Raw genomic sequence first — 15,237 nt, 5'->3', positions numbered from 1 at the left:
ATTCTTTCAGACGTCAGGCCGCTACCGTGGCCGTGGCCAATAAGCCGCTTATCTCCGGTGGGTCGGGCAGCTCCGCTCCCAGAGGGGCTCGGCGAAGGAGCGCCTTCCATCCAGCGTGCAAAATGTGACAAGAGGAGAGGGAAAACCTCGAAGACGCTGAAATTCAAATTTTTGCTACACATAACTGAGCCTCTAGAAAGCGCATTAAAAAAATTCTTGCTGGACAATACTCGTGAAGTGGCGTGCTTTTAAATCTCCGGCATACCGCAACTTTATTAGTGCCCCTTTCAGAGCCAGTTTAAAGGAGAAGAGGCTGAGCATGGGAGATAATCGACAAAAAATATACTGCCTGCACAGTACTGTGTAATGAGGAGAAGTCAATTCAAAGGAGTACCAACTTATTTCATTAACAGAAAAGATTAAAAAAAAGAACTTCACTGAGCATAACTTGTATGCAATGGGTGGAAATCTGAACAGCAAAAATATTTTGCGAGATTGTTGCAGCATCAACGAAGGCTTTGATACTCTCATCCTAACTACTATCTGTCCTAACTACTATGCAAACCAGACTGGCAGTACGGGGAAAATTACATAAAAAATAATTAAATGAATATCTGCGGATTGCATCTAATTTTTATTTTCCTCAAGTTTTGCTTATTTTCCTACCGTTTCTTTTTACAGTTTCTGAACATTATAAGTTCTACGTGCGGTTATATGTAATGCAACTGTTACCTATGGGTGCCATAAAGCTACTTCTTTGCAGCTTTTAGCCATGGAACTGAAGCTGAGGTTTCAATGAAACAAAAATAAATTGAACAGCACAGGAATCTCGGCCGTGGCAACCACGTGCATTCCAGAGTATAGCGCCAGTGACGGCCAACTGTGGGCCGGAGTAGAGCGGTGGCCGCGGGGTCCTACCGGCAGGGCCTGGTGCACGCAGACTGGCAGCTGGTGAGCCACAGGTGCCGCTTCATCTTGTCCGTGCAGCGCACTGCGTGGCACAAAAGAAGGAGGCGCCAGTGGGCCGCAGTCTTAGAAAAGTAGAATGCATACCGACCACATATTTCCACCAAGTAGATAACGCACTTCTCAAACGGTTGCTCTGCTTGGGTAGCTGTGACTCCGCGACGGAGGCGCACTAGAGGTAAAGCGGTGAGCAGCCTTGTCTAGTGCGCACCAAAGGTGCTCTGCGGAGCAAGCCAGTGCTATCTAACGTTACGCTCCCGGTTTGAGTTATGCGTCCCGCGCGCATGCAAGGCAAAAACAGAGGGATGCCTGCTCATCGATCCCTTGTCCAACCCGCGTCTTGCGAGTTCGTTTCGGGCCGCCAGGGTCGCGCGGCCTGCATTTGTTACTGTGTGACGGTTGCCAGGGCGTCACCATGCCGCCGTGTCTCACGAGTGTAACGAGACGGCCAGGCAAGTAGGCGTGAGTGATAGCGGATGATCGTGTTTTTAGCAAACAGGTTCCTAGATTTGTACGGATGCAAATGCAATGTCCTTTGTACCTGAGAGCACAGCGCAAAGACACGCCTTCAAACACCCATACAAAAACTTCATATGGGCCTCTGTGGAAAAAGCTATGTCCGTCTATGGCTTTTATGAACGTCTATAAGCACCCACAGAAGTGCTTATTGCCAGCTATTTAAAAATCTATGCCACTAAAGCAATAGCTTTGGAACAATACAACTGTCTTAAGCTCTCTACAGAAAATTATATCAGCCTGTATATACTGCTATAGACAGTAATAGGAAATGTCTATAGCTATCTGGGCCAAAATTCTATTGCCGGCCATAGGGCATTTTTGTATGGTTACGCCTGAAACGCATAGTGCATGGTGGTAAAGCGCTAACCTGATACGGAGAAGATGAAAACAGACACCAAACAGCCAACTTCGCCCAACTCTCGCACCTTAACCCTGTTGCGTGTTTGAAGCGCGCGATCACCCGATATCACTTGCACTTGCTTTTGAAAAGCGCGATAACCCGCTATCACTTGCACTTGCATGCATTGCCGCCTTATGATTCACGCGACACGCTTTGGTTTTCCGGCCGCTGCTACACATCTTTCAGTGCGGCCCTGGTGGCGTGAAGCGCGCGCAAGCAGTGAGCGGACATGAGGCCGAGAGCCCCCGACTAGGCACTTCTTTATTTTGGCCATGCATGCGCACGGGACGCACAACTCAAACCCAGAGCGTAACGTTAGATGGCGCTGACTTGCTCCGTAGAGCACCGTCGGCGCGGTATGGACAGGGCTGCTCACCACTGTACGCGTGCACAGCAATTCACACTTAGGCAGGAGTTCAGCGTCTTGCGGTCGTCCCAAAGACGTTGTCTAGGTAACCTTTAGAATACGCTCCTTGGGATGTTTGAGTGGGCGTAAACAACGGAAACAAATATGCACATGAAATCTTCCGATGCTGTAAATGTACCAGCTGCAAATGTATCGCGCCGACGCTTGATATGGATCTCTTCTGGGACGCTCTCATGCAAACCTCTGATGCTCCCTGCCCTGCTTGTGCGTTTGACTCCTGCTTCCTGCTGCTTTGGCAATCAGCAGCAAACTCATGCTTGAGCACTGAAGCAAAATCATGCTTAGAGCGCTGGTATTTGTGCTTCATAAAGCACTGAAAGGAAAGTTACGACACCAAAGAACAAGGAACAAGGGATGCATAGATTATAGGTCAATATACTTTTTCAGAAATTTCTTCTGGCACTTGTGACATTCAGGTAGCAGCGTGTAAGTGGAAAATAAAAGAATTTCGACCCATACATACTAATTTCACGTGCAAAAAAGTTGAACGCGTCTGGGCATGTACAGGTTAAACGGAAAAACACACAAAAAGGAGTTAATGGCTCATCACCTAGCGCGCTCACGAAAAGTTGTTTCACTTACTCCTCACTTACTCAGGAGTATTAATTATACTCTCACGTACGGTGAAGTAGCGTTGTGTTCCCTGAGGAGTAAAACTTTTACTCCTCTCAGGAAGGGGGTTCTTGGAGTAAATGTTCTGATCATCAATGAGTATTACTGCTGCTTTTAGTGCCTTCTTTGCTCCCACATACAGAGAGGTATCTTTGGTGTTCAAAGGAGTACGAAATTTACTCCTCTTAGGACAGGGGTTCTTTCCTGAGTAAATGTTTTGATCATCAAGGAGTATTAATGCTTATTTTAGTACCTGCTTTACACTCCCGTACAGAGAGGTATCTTTGGTGCCCAGACGAGTATTTTTCATTTGATGAGCAATTCCTTTTAAAATGCAGTACTCCTATGGAAGCCTTATTTTAGAGCGTTGTGCTACACAATAAATGCGGTAATGAAATTAAAGTGACTGATTTCAAAAATTTTTATTGAGTACAAACAATTCGAGCCAAGCGTCCCGGAGCTTGCTTTCGATGTTTACAGAGAGCCAACGCCATGACCCCTGTAGAGAATAAGAGGAGTGTTTTGATCCAGGTTCTCTTTGGGTATTCAATTTAAATTGAAATAGCCAGAAGAATGAAAATACAGATGCCACACTTTCAAGCAAGCACAACTTTGAAATGCTTTGCTCTCAACATACAGGCATGTCATGCTAATTCCAGTTAAAAGGCACGATTACAAAACAGGCTTGTTCTGAAAGCAAGATTAGAAGAAAAAATAAACGCATATGAAAGCAATTACACATCTAAGCTTGGAGAATGAGGTGCTTCAAGTGTAATTTAAGTCAAGCTCACACAAATAATTCAGAGTACACTTTTCAATAAGTTAGATATTGTTAAAGTTTAAACGTTTTTCATAGCAGATAGCTAATACATATCTGTACCCTGTCGAATGACAGCGGCTGAACGTGGCGATCAGGGAATCAAGAGCTGCAGGGAGCCGCGTTCATAGCCGTTAATGCAAAACGGTGACTGGAAAGCAGCGTCGATCAGGAACATTTTCACAATAAATCACCAACCTGAAAGAAATAAAATTTTCTCACTTTGCACTTTGCACTTTCCCGCTTTGCACTTTGCACACATGCAGTGGAAGCTTGCATGCAATTTCCGTGCAGGTAGACACCGCAGCTGCGCATTTTCGGGGCGTCATCATTCTGCCTGCAGGTCAAAGGCAAGGCAAGAGTGACTAATTCAGCAAAAAGCGCGAAACTATGGCAATTTTTTGGCATTGTTAGGCAGAGAACCCTACAGTAAGACCGCTCTTTCCCGCCCCCACCTGTCTTCTGTTCTGCTTTGCCCTCATGTTCCTGGCCAGAATTCAAAATAAAACAGTCGACACAAGTCTGTGTCGTTCGGAAAGGAATTTAAGTCAGAAAAAATGCCAACTAAAGAAACACAAAAAACTCAGCGTTTCGGAAACTTCTAGGTTCCTTCATCAGGTATAACTGCGGGCGTGTTGCGGCTAGCCTTTTTTTAAGCCGTCGGTTATTCATCAGCCTGGTACACCCTGTCACTGGACAAAAACCGTGGATATTGAGGGGGGGGGGGGGGGAGGGAGAATGTGTCTGGGGAGCGGTTAACAATGCCCCGCGTCTAATGAAAATTCCATGACTCAAGTAAGGGTCTCTTGAGGGGGCGCGGCTCAGTGTCCAGGACAATACTTCCCTCAAATCAGACTTGTCAACCAGCGCTATGTTGAGTTTTTGACATCCGCTTTGTGCTGCTTTCGGCGAAATGCTTGGTTTCGCCCCTGTACGGCGCCAAACTCTTCGAGCACAGGATCTCGAATACTTGTTTATGATTTATTCTTTTTCTTTCGCTGCCTTCCTGGGATCGGCAGTTTGAACCCCAACGCTTGCCTCCACGAGTTTCACACAAGCGGAAGGTGTTTGGAAACTTGAAGCAAACACAAAACTTGTTTCCACATTTTTCAAATGCGAATTGTTTACAAGATACCACATTTTGGAATCGGAGGTCTCACGACACCTTGTCTGCAGCCGAAAATCGCTGCTACTTTAAGGCAGCACCAACCCGGAAAATGTAACAATTTAGGCAATCTTCTTGCGTGCTAAGAAATCACCATATCCTTTGCTACGATAAGAAAGAATAAAATCGCTTGCTTTGTTTGCATCATAGGTGCCTCTTAAAACAGGAAACGAAGCGACCGATCAGGGAACGCGAGATTTTGTTCTCATTGCTGTTCGTAATAACGTTACAAAAAATCACGGACCCCTATGGCCATGTGTTGCACAGCCATTGTAGTCTGCACAGCCTGCTCATTCTCTGCATAGCTTTTCCAAATTGATGGGGCGTAAATACATGGATAAAATTTGGTCCCTAGGGAAATCGATCATACTTCAATTTGCACATAATAACGTAAACAGCCACAGCTGTACTGCTACACTTTACTTTCAGGCACACTTTGTTTTCACCCGCATACAGCAACAATTTTCTCAGATACTTACTTAGTGACCGCTGTGCGAGTTGGATCCTTGGGGCGAAGATGAAGCCTTTCGTCTCTGTGCACCCGGCGTTCGCAGAAAGTCTTCGCACACTGAACAGGGAGTGGCGTTAAGTGCATGCGCATTTGTGGGATCAATGGAGAGTTCAAAACTGCTTAATCCTATACACGACGATGATAATCGGGTCTTCTGTATCCCTGTAAAAGCGAACGAACCGGGAGCCGCCGGTGTCGAGAAAACTGATGCTTCACACACACCAGCTTGTCGATGATGTGGGAGACTGTGCCTTCAGAGAAGTTATACGACTTTTTGCAGGTGATCTAGAATATGTACGGAGGAGAACATGCTTTTTCGTATCTTGATGTAAGCCATGGCACTGGGCGGGCTGACTACGAGCTTGGCACTTGGCAAGATTGCCAAGCTTGGCGGAATAACAAGGTCCGTGGCCTGGCTACCCTCTCCACGCTACTCTGCGAGCTGGTACTCTCCTGCAGCCCACCGACCAGGCCAGCACATCAAAGACTGCTGTCAGCCACAACTTTCTGGCCATCCTCAGCACCTGTCGGCACAACCAACACGTCCGACTGTGATGGGCCGGTAGAGTTTCATGAAGCATGCCCACGCTCTGGCTCCCAGTGTGGCAAGAATACAGGCTAGGAACCCCTTTCTTTCTTTCCTTCCCCCCACTCTACCATCACCACCCAATGTCACCTCCTGTATCTGCATCGCTTTTATGCTCTGGCGCTGGAGCAACACGAAGTAGGCATGCTGAAGCAACGTTCGTCAAGAGTTGCCACCGCCTGGTGCCACAAGCGATACTATGTATCCATGGCGGCAGCATGTGTGTGAAGTTCCTGTGCAGTATTTTTATTATTTAAAGTAACACGTTACATACACACTTAGTTGCTTTCCATGGCCGGAACAGCCATCAGAATGATCTGAAAATGAAGCCGTGCTCATGCGATTACCACAGCAAAATATGCTTGTGCATGGCCCCAGCATGCATGTACATGGTTATTTTTGCAAGTATTTCCAAAAATTAATGCGTTATTTCAACATTCGTGCTCCTTTTTCTTGTCTAGGCAGTGCTCGACTCAGTTTATTTGCAAGTCATATAGCAACAGTGGCGACAGCGAAGTGTTCAACATCTAAATCACAGCTTATTCTTGAGCAAATTACCGCCCACCAGTCGAAATCAACTCCCGCCTACCGCCGCATCATCCGCGGAACGGTCGGCACACGTGGATTCTGCTGCAGCTGCGCATTCCCATCTTCCGGCTGCACTCCTACAGGCCTTCCAGTGCTCTCCGCTTATAAACTCGGGGCGGCATCAACGGACCATCGTAGCAGCAGTGGCGACAGCGAAGTGTTCAACGTCTAAATCATCGCTTACTCTTGTGCAGGTTAGTCTTGTCACTACGGTGCCACTTTTTTGTCCACTGCCATATTATTTTTCTTCTGTCGCTGCTGCTGCTGCTCTGATTTCTTTGTCGTGTTAACCATGCCTGCCTGCGCCGAACTAGCAAAACGGGTCGATGATATCGAGTCGGGGCTTAAACATCCAGCCGACCAAGCTTCTGAAACTGCTTTCGGCAAATACATGCTGAAGTTGCAATCTTCAGGGATTGACTTTGCTACCTTCAAGACTGAGCTTGATCATGTAAAGATCGTAACATTTCTGAATGACATGGTCGAGAAACTAAAAACCGAAAACGCCCTTCTAGCTGCCGATAACAAATCACTGATTGGACAAAACACCACGCGCTCAGCCAGGATCGCAGCAATGGAACAATATTCTAGGATAAATAATGTCGAGATCAAAGGTATCCCGGTGACGCAAGGGGAAGGATTGCGTGGCAGTCTTGGAAACAGTTGGTGAAAAGATTGGGTGTCCCGTATCACCTGCTGATCTGGACGTCGTCCATCGCGTTTCTACAATGAAAAAGAACATGAAGAACATCATAGTTGAGGGTTCGACGGAAACCCGTCTGGCGAGGGAAATTCAGCATATCCTTTTAAACGATCACTCGCCAAAGTCATAAAGGAAAAAATAACCGTAAGAGAATTGACGTTTCGGCGCCACTACGGGTGCCGAATACTGGATACTGGAGCCGGATACTGGCTGACTACGACATCCAAGTTGCCCATGTCCCATCCAGCAAGCTCAGAAACCATTTGGTATGAGCAAAGGACCCGCTTGAAAAGACCAGCTACCCTGGGGTAGTTTACAAAATTCCTTGCAAAGAATGCGGTGCAGCCTATATAGGCGAAACAGGGGACTTCAGGAGACGATTCAAAGAACACCAGCGTGACGTCAAAAACAAAAAAGTGACTTCTAACGCTCTCGCCGAACACCAGCAAAACACGGGCCACTTGATTGACTGGGATTCCACGCGCATACTTGAGAAAGAAAAATCATTATCTACTCGTCTGCTCAAGGAATCCCTTCACATACAAATGACAAGCCAAGCGATTAACAGGACGCAGGGCAATCTACCCGAGATATACATCCGCACGATACGCAACGTTTTCCCTACATAAGCAGCAGCCCGTCTCGTTTTTCATCCCATTGTGAACAAGGCACCCGTAGTGGTGCCGAAACGTCAATTTTCTTACGGTTATTTTTTCCTTTATGACTTTGGCGAGTGTTCGTTTAAAAGTATATGACGAAGAACATCATTGCCAGATTCCACTCGCGTTCAAAGAAGGCACACTTCGTTAGCAAAGTGCGCAAGGCGCAGCTTATTTTATCTGACATTGGAGTAACAAGCCCTACTGATAGCACCGTTTACTTCAACGATCACTTGACTGCTGGGAACAAAACATTGTTTTCTAAGGCCCGCGCGCTGAAGAAAGCGAACGACTGGAAATTCGTGCGGACTGACAATTGCCAGATCAAGGCTCGCAAAACGACTGAGAGCACGGTCTACAGAACTTTAAAGGAAGCCGATCTCTCCGTTCTGGACTAGCCAACCAAATTGCTTGAACCAAGAATCATGTCAGAACAACTCTCATCTTCCGAGCTAAACCGCTTTTTAGCCACCTCTTCACGATCAGCCATTCACATTAATGGGCGTAGCCTTCGTAGAAATTATGATGCCATCCATGATTTCCTTTTCACCTTATCAACCTCATTTTCGATCATTGCTGTTACAGAAACTTGGTTGAATGACAGTGACAAAGACTTATATTCTTTCCTTTCATATGCCTCCGAATATTGTCACAGAGGGACATCGGATCATGGTGGAGCAGCCATATATGTACCTGAATTTCTCTCATTCAAGCGAAGACATGATCTAGACATAAAAATAACTAATTGCGAATCAGCATGGATAGAATTTGAAGATTCCTTCCTAAGTACTGATAACAAAAAAATGGTATTTGGATGCATATATCGCTCCCCATCGTCATCCGTAAGAGACTTCGGTTCAGGTACTCAGCAAAACCTGAGCGTACTCTCATTTCAAAACAGCAACGTCGTCATTGTAGGTGACATAAATATAAACCTCCTAGGCATCAATTGTGCTAGCAGCCTGAATTACGCTACCTCTTTTCACGCTTTCGGCTTCGCATGCCTAATCTCTATTCCAATTCGTGTCACTGCTGACAACAGCAATACTTTAATAGATCATGCTCTATCTAACCTGTTATCTCCACCGGACGCTGTTGTTCTAAACATAGACATCACTGACCACTATCTATATTCAATCGGTTTAGCACTAAACTAAGGCAAAACGACACATCTTATACCAAAGTAGTCCTCGATAAGGAAAAGTTCGTTACCTCAGTTCCTAACACTGACTGGTCCTTGTTAATATCGATCCAAAATCCCGAATATGCATTCTCACAGTTTCTAAACCTGATTATCAACTACGTTCATTCTCATTCACAAACACAGAAATGCAAAAGGAAATACTCTCCTCCCAAAAAGCTATGGATCTCGGATACCCTTCTTAGCGAAATTAGAAAAGAAGAAAACCTTTACAAGAAAACAAAGCGTCAACCTCTCATCACCAATCTGCTGAAGACGTACAAAGAACTTACTAAAGACTTATATGCAAAACTAAAAAGGGCAAAGAAACAATACTTTGAGCAACGCGTCCTAAGTTGTGGTAACAATAAGAAAGAATGGGACGTCGTTAATTCCTTCCTTAACAGAACTACTTATTCACAACGGATATCAAAGATTCAGCAGGAAAACATTATCTACACAAATCCGAAAAAAAATTGGAGATGCATTTATTAATCATTTTATTAGCGATTACCCCACTTCAACAGACAACTATCATGATAGAGCATATAATCGTCTACCGCATTCATTCTTTCTTGTCCCCACCACTCCAGAGGAAATCGTTAATGTCATACGTCGTTTCAAGCTAACAAGCCCTGGGCTTGATGGTCTAAATCCAACTGACATCCAACTAATTGCAAATATTATTTGCGATCCACTCTCCCATTATGTTAATATAATATTTAAAACTGTCATCTTTTCTAAAGAATTGAAACGAGGAAAAATAATCCCTTTCTATAAGAAAGGAGATCGTTCCGTCTAACCAATTACCGACCCATCTGCATTCCTTCCTTTTTCAGTAAGATAGCCGAAAAACTCATTGAGTTGCGATTGACTAAATATGTTAATAAATTCAATATAATTTTTCCGAGACAGTTCCGTTGTCGCCCAGGATTCTCAACGGATCTAGCTCTCATTAGACTAACTGACCAGCTAAAGGCTTCCATAGACGAGGGCAAGTTTGCTGGTTCTGTTTTTGTTGATTTGCCAAAGGCTTTTGACACGATAAAGCACGAAGTTTTATTTCTTAAGTTAGAAGAAATCGGTATAACTGGTCCTCTTTTGTTACTAATTGAACATTATTTATGTAATAGACCTTAGATTGTTTGTGTATCTGGTGTTTATTCTGAAGTTGTGGTTTCTAACATGGGCGTGCCACAAGGATCAAGCCTCGCCTTGATTTTATTTCTAATAAATCTTAACAGTTTACCCAAATCCCTTATTTCTTGCCAGTGTATACTATACGCCGATGATACCACGATATATAACTCCAATAGTAGCATAACTGCACTTACGTCCAAACTTAACGAAGATTTCGCTAATATATACTCTTCGTGTTCTAAACATATGCTAAAAATAGACGCTAAGTTTTAATTGTTCACATCTCCTGAACGACAAACTAATGTTCCCCCCGTATTCCTAGGCCCGCACGTCATTCCGGTCACCGAATCATTATTGTTTTTATAAGTAGAATCAGATCGCCATCTAAAATTTCATTCCCATATTTCTGGCATTAAATCGAAGATAGCATATGGCTTAAGAATTTCCATCAGAACGCGCCTTTACTTTATTCAGTCTGTACTTTTAACCCTGTATAACTAGTTCTTTCATTCCCATCTCTCTTACTGTATAACATGCTGGGTGACACCTACAATACTCATTTGACATCGTTACAAGCAGTTAAAAATCAAGCAGTCCGAATACTAACATGCAGCCCCTTCGATTCTAATGCTCAATCTTTACTCAATTCACTTCGAATTTTCGCCGTACCTCAACTTGTCCTACTTAACCTTGGTATCATCATATACAAAGTAATTAATGTGTGACGCCCAGGCCCCTGCCGCGTACACCGTCACCGCCGTGATCACCGGAGCAATCACCGCCGCACGCCCCTACTGCGCTTGCGCGCCTGACGGATAAATCAAGAGCACACGGGGAGGCAGTCATTTGGCAGCGACGGCAGCATCCAGCGAACATCTCTTGATCTGCTATTTCAACTGTGCAGGTTAGTTTGTTCCCCTATTTAATGTACGCGTAGTGGTGCTTGTGCTGCGGTCGCTGCCAAAGACTTGTATATTTTGCTGTATTGCCGGGCCTATTGTGGTTTTCTGCTGTAGTGGAAACAATGTCCCATGTCTGCTTCACTTGTGATGAAGCATTCCATGAAAATGAGGGGCGTGTAGCTTGTTCTGAGTGTGTGCACGAATACCATTTTGGAAAATGCGCGGGAATAGCTGAAAAGTCATTCAAAGGAAAATCCGAAGCTGCAAAGAAGACATGGCGATGTCAAAATTGCCGGAGCTCGGTACAAGGTGGTAGCAACACTGATGAAAACAAGACTGACATGGATATAAAAGCTATCCTTGGATCTATTAATCTAAAGCTAGAATGCCTACCTTCCCTCGCCGCTCGAGTAGAAACTATGGAGGAGTCTGTTACGCACATGTCTGCCATTTTTGAGGAACTGAAAAAAACTATTTTCGTGCAGGAAAATGAAATTAAGGTACTTAGGAAGCAGGTACAGGAACTGGAGATGAAGGAGGATGAGAACCAATCTGCTCAGGCTCAGCTTCGGCGGGAAGTGAACGAACTTGAATTCCGAAATAGGCAGCTTAATTTAGAAATCCATGGGGTGCCTCTCGTGCAAGGTGAAAACTTGCATAATGTGCTAAACGGAGTTGCAGACCAGCTGGAAACGCCACATTTGGTCGAGCATGACATTGCCTCGGTACACAGGCTACCCGCACAGAAAGACAAAATTCCCGGAATAATCGTCCGTTTCACAAGGCAGTCGACAAGGGAATCTTGGTTAAGTAAAAAGAGCAAGCTAAATGATAGCCATCCACGCATCTTCATCCAGGAAAACTTGACCCGTCACAACAGAGACCTGCTGCAAGCTACAAAGAACTGGGCCAAAGAAGCTGGTTTTAAATACGTGTGGCATACGCATGGAAAGGTTCTTTTGAGAATGTCTGATGGTGCAAACGCAATTCACATTAGAAGCCGTGATGACCTCGACCGCCTTCTGCCCAAATGATGCGCCCAGCCAGTATCATTCTTGAACAGAGAAGCTAGAGATGGATGAACACGATTTCTATTCACCAGATGACTTGAACAATGTGGTATCTCATTTGGGACGTCATGCGGTAAAATCTGTGCATTTAAACGCCAGATCTGTTCGAAACAAAGCACTTCTGTTAGATGAATTCTTTAGCCAATTTTCTTTCAATTTTTCAGTTGTCATGTTCAGTGAAACATGGAGCAAAAATGAGAGTGATGTTTTTAGAATGGAAGGCTATAATACACATTATCTCAACCGACCTTGTGGTCGCGGTGGTGGTGTTGCAGTTCTAACTTTAGAACAAATGGACTGCGAACTAGTAGACGCTTTCAGTATTGTAACTCCCGATTACGAAGTTTTATCTTTATTTGCGGATAAAGTACTGTATTCGGCTTGTTATCGGCCGCCAAGTGGGCATGTTCCAACATTTCTTGAATTTTATGAAAGCTTTCTTTCGTTTGTTGTGGAAAGCAGGTGCATGTTGGTAGCTGCAGGTGATTACAACATTGATATGGGTATTGATACTCCTGTTTATACCAATTTTACCAATATTTTGCTGTCAAATGGGTTTAACAATGTTATAAATAATCCAACAAGAATAACAACTAATTGCCAGTCAGTATTGGATGTCTTCATAACAAATTTTGTATTATCGGATGTAAAAGCTGGTCCATTAGCATGTTCTATTAGTGATCATCTTCCGGTGTTTTTTTGCCTAGATGTTGCCAGCATTCTTAAACATCCGCCTGCTGAAAACCTTTACCAGCCAGTAACTGACGCGGCTCTCGATGCATTCAGAAAAGAATTGATTCAAGTAGACTGGCGAAAGGTCCTGACTTTGGTCGATGCTGACAATGCTTATGATGCATTTTTAGATATATTTAAAGGTTTTTACCAAGTTCACTTTCCAGTAAAAAAGCGCCAAAGAAATAGGAAAATTCGGAAACCATGGGTAACATACGAACTCTACCAACAAATGAGAACAAAACACAGACTGTTCAGAAAATTTCTTCGTACGCGTAATCTTAATGACTTGACGATTTTCAAACAATATCGAAACAAACTAACCAAGAAATTGTGCATTGCGCGCAAAGATTACTTCTCATCTTTTGTGGATGTCAAAAATGCACCGAGCGCACTGCTTTGGGACAAACTAAATATGTTACTACGCCGTGGTAATAGCAGGAGCTGCATGTCCAAACTTACTATTAAGGGCAAGAACTTGCAAGGGGCGGAACTGGCTGATGCTTTCAACACTTTTTCAACTTCTGAGTACACCAGGTAGTTCCCACAACGCATGTCAATATATGAACAGGAGGAATGATAGAACTTTATTTTTACAGCCAGTCACAGTGCAGGAAGTGATTTCAACCATTAGAAGTTTAAACAACAGCAGCAGTAGGGATATCGATGAAATTCAAATAAAACCCGTCAAATACGTCGCAGATGTAATTGCACCAGTTCTTATGAATATTTTTAATATGTGTTTAACTACGTCTATATTCCCAGTAAAGTTGCAGGTTGCCAAAGTAGTAGTGCTCTTTAAAAAGGGGAATCGAAACGAATTGGGCAATTATCGGCCTGTATCTATATTGCCGATTTTTTCAAAGGTTTTCGAGAAAATAATTCATTGCAGGGTTTTGAATTTCATCGAAACCTCCAATGTATTAACACCTTACCAATTTGGTTTCCGGAAGAATATGTCAACTGAATTAGCCTTGCTTCACCAAAAAGAATATATTTTAACACAATTTGAGAAGAAGAAAATCGTGGTTGGCTTATTTGTTGATTTCTCCAAGGCTTTTGACTTGGTCAATCATGAAGTTTTATTGAATAAGTTGGATATTTATGGTGTACGTGGATGTGCGTTACATTTACTACGGTCATATTTGTCCCACCGGCGACAAGTAGTCCAAATTAATAACTCTCGATCACAAGTCCTACCACTGGCTTGTGGTGTCCCACAAGGTAGCATATTGGGGCCTTTGCTCTTTAACCTTTATATAAATGACATTGTTAATATTAACCAGGATGCCAAATTTATCATATACGCAGACGATACTAGCATATTTTTCTCTGGTAATAATATCGATCAACTTATCTCTAGTTGCAATGACACAATAGTTCAACTACAACAATGGTCGTCCTATAATTCTATGACAATTAACACAAATAAAACAAAAGCCGTTATCTTTCGGGCAAAGAATAAGCCACTCCTTCCTCATGCCGATATTATTTTTAACTCTCGTCCTGTTGACATTGTTGACCATTTCAAAAGCCTTGGTGTGACATTTACTGCTCACATGTCCTGGGAAACTCATGTGAACTTACTAGTGACAAATTTAGCTCGGATAACTGGAGTAATTGGTCGTCTCAGATACATTCTTTCTACAAAACTTAAACTATTGGTTTATAATTCACTCTTTTATTCACATGTTAACTATTGCCAACTTGTCTGGGGTACAACTACATTCTCTAACCTACAAAAAATTTATGTCATGCAGAAGCGATACCTACGTCATGTGTACAACGCCGGTTATAATGCAACAACTGCAGGTTTTTTTCATAGAGCGCATGTCATTACGCCTCATAAACTATATCTCTACCGTCTGAGTACTAGATTTAAATATGAAGTAAGATATAACATACATAACCTTGGTACTCTGGCATATTTAGAAAAAAATGAACAATATTATGCTACAAGACATGGAGAATGTTGGAAAATCGTTGCACCCCGTTTGAACTCTGGCATGGAACGCCTATGTTATTCTTTACCATCACTGTTAAACCATTATCAGTCTACTAACATTGATTTATTTACTTGCTCCGCTGCTAAGCTTCGCTCTATGTTTACTGAGGATGAATAACTGATTTTACTTATCCTGGGATTTCATTTTTCGGACCGCTCTGTTTTGCTTCTGTTCTGCACTGATCAAGTGTTTTCATTTTCTTTTGTTTGACTGTATGAATTGATTGCTGTTGACCAAACGCTGCTCATTAAGTG

General features: G+C 43.4%; 1 protein-coding gene across 1 annotated transcript in view; it reads right to left on the bottom strand.

The window, feature by feature from the left end:
- LOC144120358 (uncharacterized) overlaps positions 1-15,237 on the bottom strand; it is a 333,822-nt gene that overhangs the window by 35,998 nt on the left and 282,587 nt on the right. Inside the window, exon 17 of the mRNA XM_077652721.1 lies at positions 919-991. Coding sequence (XP_077508847.1) covers positions 919-991 — 73 coding nt within the window. The remainder of the gene's footprint in view (positions 1-918; positions 992-15,237) is intronic.

Source organism: Amblyomma americanum, chromosome 2 (assembly GCF_052857255.1).
Source record: "Amblyomma americanum isolate KBUSLIRL-KWMA chromosome 2, ASM5285725v1, whole genome shotgun sequence".
Taxonomy (NCBI): Eukaryota; Metazoa; Arthropoda; class Arachnida; order Ixodida; family Ixodidae; genus Amblyomma; species Amblyomma americanum.
The sequence above is the reverse complement of the archived record's forward strand: the minus strand, read 5'-3'. Positions and strand labels throughout refer to the sequence as shown.